Source organism: Cupressus sempervirens, chromosome 7, assembly GCF_028749045.1.
Source record: "Cupressus sempervirens isolate cs-2001-9-10 chromosome 7, ASM2874904v1, whole genome shotgun sequence".
NCBI lineage: Eukaryota > Viridiplantae > Streptophyta > Pinopsida > Cupressales > Cupressaceae > Cupressus > Cupressus sempervirens.
The window spans coordinates 379,185,180-379,193,766 of NC_143124.1; the positions used below are offsets into that span (position 1 = coordinate 379,185,180).

Consider the following 8,587-nt stretch of genomic DNA (forward strand, 5'->3'; position numbering starts at 1 on the left):
GAAGGTGGCACCGTAGGCGATGTTGGGGGCGGAGGCAGAGATAGTGATGATCTTGGGGTGGAGGATGGCATAGACGCTGTCCAGATAGTAAGGGCTATATGCATCCAAGCGAAGCTCTGTGGGGAACTACACTCTGGTGAGCTTGTAATCGAAGTGGGGGTTGGAGCCGCCGGCCATAACTCTGACATCGGGTAGCACGTTGGCAATGGAGTGGTACATTCAGGCTATAGCGATGGCGACGAGAATGTACCAATGCTGCTGGGTGGCAGGGAGGCTATGCCTATAGAGTTAAGAAGACAGGTGTGTCAGAAATGTCCCACCCTACCACGCCCCTCATCACTCCATTGATGATGAGAATCTCGCCATTAGGGAGAATGAGCATGTCCAACATGGTCCTGGGCCCAGGCATGTCCTCCATCCTCCACGAGGGGTTGGCATCTGTGATGACCATTCTTCCATAGTTGCACAGGGTGATCGTAAAGTTGCTAGCCTTGGCGGCGGCATAGCCATTTTCGGGGCAGCCGCCGCAAATGAGGATTTCCACCTTAGTAAACGCATTGAAGGCCAAGAGCAGCAGCATCACGGAGGACCTCGTGGAAGGGTAGTTCTGTAGGCCATCGCCAAGCATCATGGGGAATGTCTTGAGCATGACGTTGTTCTTGTAGTCAAGGAGAATGGAGTCCTTGTTGGCGAAGATGAAGAGGTTGCCATTAGAGGAGAGGTGGAGGAAGGGATATAGGTTGTTCTCCACTGAGGAGTTGGTTCGGGTCTGGGTGAGGAAGGGCAGGTTGTAAGTTCCCTCCCCGACCTTCCTAGGAACGAACTTGTAGTTAAACATGCCCATGCCCTCAACGATGATGATGCAGTTGTCGGGAAGGATCTAGTTGGCAGCGTACTAGCAGTTGTTGAGAAGCTTGACAAGCATAGAGTTATCCCAGTCGTAGGAGGCACTGGAGCAAGGAACAAAGTAGCGGATATCTGTGGCTCCGTCTCGCCACCCGCCCATGTGAACGAGGGTACCGTTGGCAGCGAAAGCACTAGAGGAGCACCAAGTGTTGGTGAAGATCATGAGTGGCCTGATGGTGTTGGTGGCAATGTTGTACTCGATGGAGTGAGCATAGCAGTCGTGGGTCAGGTACTGGTCCTGCGGATTGTCACGACATGTCCCATTCGCCAGCAGCAGCTGCGACAACCTGAAGTTGGTCCTGTCGAACATGACCATCGTGTTCTTGTACGTGGTGGCCATGTGCATGGCTGAAACCCCAACCTTCTCTGCCAGAAGATTCCATCTCCCCACCTTCACTGCTAGTTGCCCAGCTGCGCTCCAGAACCATTGCTCAACAACACGAGCGTTGTAGCCCAGAAATGCCCAATTCCATTCCCTAGCAAAATTCTCATTACTTATATCTGTATCTCTCTCTTTCACTTTCAAGCGCTAGATTGATGATGAAAACCTCATGGTTTGATTGGCATTTATAGGCTTCTCCTTCTTGCCATTCTGCACACTGGAAGTCAATTGAAATAGGATGGGATGGATTGATCCGCCTAGCTTATCCCATGTTAGGAATAGTAACACCTTGGCTTATGTCTCGATTTAGTTTCAAGTCGCTCTGGTTGCGTTTCCAGACTGCATTCGCCTTGTAAACCTCACATCGTTCTGTGATTACTAATCCCCCCAACATGTGAAGCACAACATGCTGCTATCTTCTCCACCTACCTCTGATCGCAATAGTGGTCAACCTCTCATTCCATAAAATCCCTCTCAAATTTAGTTCATAATAATGTTCAGATAAACACACAAAGTCTACCCTTATTATAATGCTTTTATTTCAACCACCTACCATCCCAGCCCTCTTGGATTCAAACCGTAATCTGAACCCAATGGATGAACGTGTTATTTTCTCACTCAAATACTCCAAAGAAGGCACCATACGACAAGCATATTTAATAGACAGTAATTTTCATACCTTTCACTAGAGGTTGGGTTTTATGCCCCTTCGTCACCTCTACGTCATTACGTAGCACTCCTTTGGCAATGCAACGCTTCTTTCCATAGCCAACTTTCAGAAGTGTATTATAATCATCCTCGCTCATCCTTCATAAAAGAGAAACATTGCGTTCGGTTATCTGGAAAGCATGCCAAGCACAAACTCACCTGCACGGTTATCTGGGAAGGCTTAGAAGGTGGGGGCTAGATGCTTGATGCCATGGGCCATCGTCAACTCCCATCGCCCTAAATTGACGAGCCTCCTCCAACTGTAGTACATGTCGCCGCCAGTTATTTCATCTACCAAAGCTGCAGTCTGTAGTCCTTAGGTTTTAAAATCATTTCTTATATATTTTGTGTTGATGGTTTCCGCTTGTTGTATAGGCATTCTATAAAATATATTTATAGAAAAGTTAGTACGACATAGATAATTTGCTTTTATTTAATATTTATATTTAAACAATAATGTTTTTGTGAAACTGTAATTCATTGTAATGTTAAATTTTTTTATTTATAATTTATTATAGCAGTTATAAAACTATTATAATTTTAATTTAATTAAAACTTTTGTGTTATATTATAATATTTGAGATTTTTAAACTTTATAAAATATGTTTTTTTAGAAAATTTTGTTATTTTATTTTTAATTTATTGAAGAGTTGTTTTATTATAAAATGTGTCATTAGTCTTATGTTGATTTCATTAAATAGAAATATTTCAATTTGAAAATGGTTGTCTCAAACACAAGAGTTTTTATTGATCATTCTTCAAATCATAAATAGTTAATAAATTACCATCTATTACTTGTATAACATTTATTATTGTTTGGTTTAGATCAATAGAGAAAGACAATTGACATGAATAGACATTTCCTTGATCAAACAAGCCTATATTGACATATTTTAAACATATGAAATAAAAATTAATTGTGTCAAGATATTGACAATAATGACATACATTTAAATAAATGTACACACCTTGTTGCAAGAGAATATTTATTTCTTCTTGTATTACTATGCTTGAGTGGTTAATGACCTTTTTTCTGTTTTGCTTTCTAGAGCATATAGAGGGGGATTGAAAACTATCATGCTCCCCAACTCTTTAATTTAATTTATGAGACATAACACTTTTTCTTTGATGAATAGAATGACGTTTATGCATTTTTCTTGGACTAAATCATGGTGACTTTCATCTCATAGGCATGTTCTCTGAACTAGGAATTGGTTCAAATTTGGAGGATGAAGATAATGCTACATGCATATCATTTATAAATCTTCCAACACAATGCATGGATAGGTTTTTTTCACGTTCTTTAGTTTGAAAAATTTGAAGTACTAAATTAACATAATCAATGCAATTTTTAAATTCATCACTAGAAGTATCAGATGATCACACACCATCTATAGTAAAAAAAATACTATTAATTCAAAAAGATATTTTAAAATAATAATAAATTTTTATTAGAAAAATGTTGGTATCAAAACTTACTACTTATTTGAGCTTCAAAAATGATGATTCCAAGCAATTCTTTATTTTTTGAAGCTATAGAACCATCTGCAATCGATATAACACTAAATTGATTTTTTGAGCCATAAAATAATTTAACATTTATTTGTAAGAAAATAATGATATTACCATTTTCATGATAAGAACTCTCTCCAGCTTTATCATTTTCATCAACCAATGTAGTAACATCATTTGTAGTTCAATAAGGTCAGTTGAGGTAGTTCATTGCAATATAAAAATAATTATAATATTAATATTAAAAATAATTCTCAAATGACACTTACCTATAGTTTGATCTTTCTTGTTTATTATGTTTCTCTTTAATAGATCTAAAATTTTTAGCATGCGTTTGCACACATTTCCTCTTTTTTGCCCACTCACAATCACACACTTAAAAATTGGTCCAAATTTTCTCACAAGATACCCTTTTGTTGAAATGGTTTGACTTTTTACTTTATATGTATTAGGAAGGCAGTCATATGGATAGAAATCTATGTTTGTTATTTTTTTTAATCTTTCTAAAGAAGTAATGAAATATCTCTCCTTTTTAAAGTTAGTTAGAAACCCAAATAACTGCAAGTATCTCTAATTTTTTGTAGTATGGCTCTACCTTATGAAGTAGATTGGTAATGTAATGCCACACTAAACATAAACTGAAAGATAAGAAACAAAGAACAAATACCATACTCGCAATAAATTTTTTTAATTAAATCATCTTAATACAAGTACAAATACACAGATTGAATCATTCATAATTTGAAAACCTCAATAAGAAATATAATATCATCCATATATGTTTCCATAATGATGCTAATACAAATCAAGTTCAGTACAATAATGTAATACAACATCATTTCTAAACACCTATGTCTAACATAGGAACCCTAAATGTTGTTTCAAAAGTACTTCTACAGTCATCTTTGGTTTCTTGTTAAACAAGCTCGAAGCACCTGGAAAACATACAACAACGCAACACAACACAATAAGGGGCTCAATACACACTGATTTAAAAAGCTTATTCCACCTGCATACATGTTAGAATAAACATATATAAACCATAATGGAGATATCTGAACCACTTTAACATAGTGCAATTTCAAATTAATATGCAAGAAGTAAACATTTACTTAACAATGCAAAATTAAACTTGCACTAAGAATAACCCGTAAATGAATCATATATATACTGAGGTGTCATCATTATGGCACTAAGATTCTACATCCGTGTATGGTATGCCCATAGTCAACACATAACGGTAATTTCTATTATACTTGTCATTGACAGAATAGAAATATCCCTTTTTCTCCGTACTCAACCATATAGATTTAAGTCATAGGTGAGGCCAATTATATTTTATATGCAATTAACCCACCCCAAATTATTTTTTTAAGGTTATCACTGAATTAATCAACTAAATAGGATAAATCGATATTCAACCACCTCAATATACGTTCATTACAGTTATCTTAAAATACACATCAAACAGATATTCTAAGAATGCACAATTACAAATAACAAATGAGTTATTACATTCTTCATCTTTTGAAAACAAACTCATCTTTTACTGCCAAATTCAAAAATAAACTTATATTATTTTAACAACAAAAATAAGTACTATAATATTATGCTCTCATAACTATAACTAAACTATTACATCTGTTTAATGATAATTACCAGTTGTTACACTATGCTACTTACTCCTAGTGTCAAAGTAAACTAAACTTATCCTTTGAAAAGACCAAGATAATAAAATAATGCTCATATGATATTCTTGTTTAAATTGACAAACTTATATCATAAAGCTACCTTTCACAAAACAACTATCCATTTCATTTATGAATTGAAATACATCTGGATAAATTAAAAAGAATTCTGTTTCAACATAACATCCCAAATAATCCATATTTACTATAAAGATACTTCGCAACAAAATCAAATATAATTAAATCCAAATATAGCCAATAGTTTTTTTTTTAATTTATAAAAAACAAATGATCCTTTACCATGTTATTGTATATCCAAAATACGATTCACAAAAGTGCAATTTAACTTTCAGCATGCCATTAACCAAAAGTCATTAAGCTATATAATCCTTATACTATAAAATACATACCATCTGTTCACATGATGACCATACAGATATTGATAATATAGCATCCAAAAAAAATCAATTTCCACAACCATAAAAAGAAGTTTATGCTGTCGCAACTAAACTTATACTTTAAATTCAAGTTCCCATATAACTATTTGACGAAATGTCATGTCGGATATTAACCGACAGCAAGATCTAAATTTCTAATTATCAAATGAATACTTTATAACAATGATACAAATTCAAACCACATTTCATTTCCATGAAAATGACAGTTGATAGCTTTACTATGCTATTAGGCATTATACAACTCTAAAATCATTTAAACCTTTTTAGTACCCATTTTATAATCTTGGAGGTCAAACTCGAGTTTTATCCCTCCAAGCCCATACAACCGAATAAACAATGACAGTGCCTTAAACAACATACAAGTGATTCTATGTTACAGCTTAAACCTTAAGTCCATGCAATAATATGAAATTTTAAACACATAATGCCTAATAATTTAACTCAATGATACCACATAAAAGCTCAAACAATTCACACAAACATATACTTATATGAACTCTTTTACATACAACTGAGCTCAAACAAACACCATTATATTGAAACTGTCTCCTATGCCGTTAATCCTAATGTCATTACCATTAGAAGTCACATACAGTTCACTATGTTTTTCCACATCTTTTCAAGCAACAGTTCCAGTTAGCTAATTCATAAAATAGAGTAACTGTGCCCTCAAACAGTTGTGAGACTGCAACCTAATATGTGCACATGATTGTGGCCGAACCATACATACCAATAACTCAAGATATGGGTTCTATCCAATCTTGGCCCTGACAAAGCCAAAATACCAAAACCACATACATCTAACTGTCTCAAAATGAGGCCCCAACTGGGTTTAACATGAACATAATAGTATAACTAGGGCAAAACCCGAATATAAAACTCATAACTATACCCAATACGGTATTCCCATACTCCACATCCAAAGGTGGGTATCTACAGGGCATTGCACACAGTGCCTTGCTCTGCACATATCCATCTTTGAATGTAAATTCACATTATAAGATCAATAACCATTTGCAAAATGCTAATCGATAACATAATAAAATTAAAAATAGAAAGAGAGTAGGGTAAGGAATTGCCCCTACGTGAGTAATGAAGATGGAAAACACTTCAGTAATAAAGCTCAAAGCCAAAGCCCAAAAACCCAAGTCCAAACTGCACTTCCAAAAGACAGAGATTGAAGAACTTGCTTGCAATAGAGGAAATAATTTCCAACAACAAAACCCAAACAATGTATCAAATGAACTGACTATAAGCAAATTCTCAAATCTCTGTCTCATAAACACAAAATCTCTTTCCATAAGACCCTCCATAATGCCGATTTCGCAGCATCAAGGGCTACAGATGCTTAAAGATCAAAGCAATGCGGCCATATTTCTGGCCCTATCTAAAAAGATAACCCACTCAAACAACGAAAAGATCAACAAAACCCATAAGGCCATAATATCTCATTAAGACGCAACTTCCAAATTCATTGCACTGAAGTTTACCACAGAGCCGTGGGTATGGCAGTTCCATTTCCAGCGCCATAAGTTTGGCAATGTTAAAATGCAAATATCCCATTAAAAGATATGCTTCGAAAGCAATGCAAAACCCCTTAGGGCTTTTAGTTAATAAAACCTCCTTCCAAATACCAATAAAACAATTTGATATGCCATAAATCCATTAATGAAAGGTAATAGCCACGTGATTTAAGCCCATTCCAAAAATACAACACAAAAACATATTGAAGCCATTGGTATTTTTAAAACCCTAATCAAATAACCAAAATTATATATATATATATATATATATATATATATATATATATATATATATATATATATATATATATATATATATATATATATATATATATATATATATATATATATATATATATATATATATATATATATATATATATATATATATATATATATATATATATATATATATATATATATATATATATATATATATATATATATATATATATATATATATATATAAACAAGAGAATCTTTTAATACTTATCATCATTTAACACAACTATAACATAACATCTTAACAGAATATAATTCTTTTAATTTATTGAATCAGATCGAACTGTTTTATAACAATATGCCTAAGCAAGGAAAACTCTTTCTGCATATCATAGATTTAACATTGGCAAATGAATAACCTAGCAATGTTTGAAAATTAAACACACCATAACAATCTGAAGTAAAATTTCTAACATAATTCCTAATAGAATTATTAAAAATGTTTACACAGCAATATTGTAAAAACAGTGAAATCAAACATAGAAATCTGAGATAGCAATATGTTCTGAAATAACACATGTCCCAAGACATTAACACCAAGTTCAACAGATAAAAAGAACGTATCATCAGAAAGATACTATAACCACAAAATACTGATAAGCAGTAAAGTCCAAAAAAAAAGTCAGGCATGACAAGTAATAAGCCAATCCATTCTCCTTGTACATTTTCTAGAGCAATTAGTTAGGTAGCGAGTTTTGATATACATGTGGTACGACTTTATAGAAGCATTAGTTTCTTGATTCGCATGAGAGAAACCTCTGAAGCTTTTTTCCCACATTGATATTAAGAAAAGCATGAAGATGTCTTAGCATATATACATCAATGTAAATAAATACTATAAATACAAATATACCTTAATGAAAAATGCATATAATCTTACCAATATGTCTCTCATCATGACACCGAGTCTTTTTAAAGTAATCAATAGATTGCTTCTATTCTTTAAATTCCTCTATAAATTTTTTAATTAGGTGAGTAGTGACATCTTCATCATCACTCATTGCATACATAATCTCACGTAGTCTAGTGAACATATTTGTTCCAAAATCCTTGTTCCTTACAAACCTAGAATATAAAACACACTATCAAGAATTGATGTTGAAGAATATATATTTTCATAGCTTTTAA

The 8,587-nt window shown here is 33.6% G+C and overlaps 1 protein-coding gene across 1 annotated transcript; it reads right to left on the reverse strand.

Moving 5' to 3' along the window:
- Window positions 1–280: 280 nt before the first annotated feature.
- LOC149547048 (aldehyde oxidase GLOX1-like) lies at window positions 281–844 on the reverse strand. Its single transcript, XM_089794098.1, has one exon. The coding sequence runs from the start codon at window positions 842–844 to the stop codon at window positions 281–283; it is 564 nt and encodes a 187-aa protein (XP_089650224.1).
- Between the last annotated feature and the right edge of the window lie 7,743 nt (window positions 845–8,587).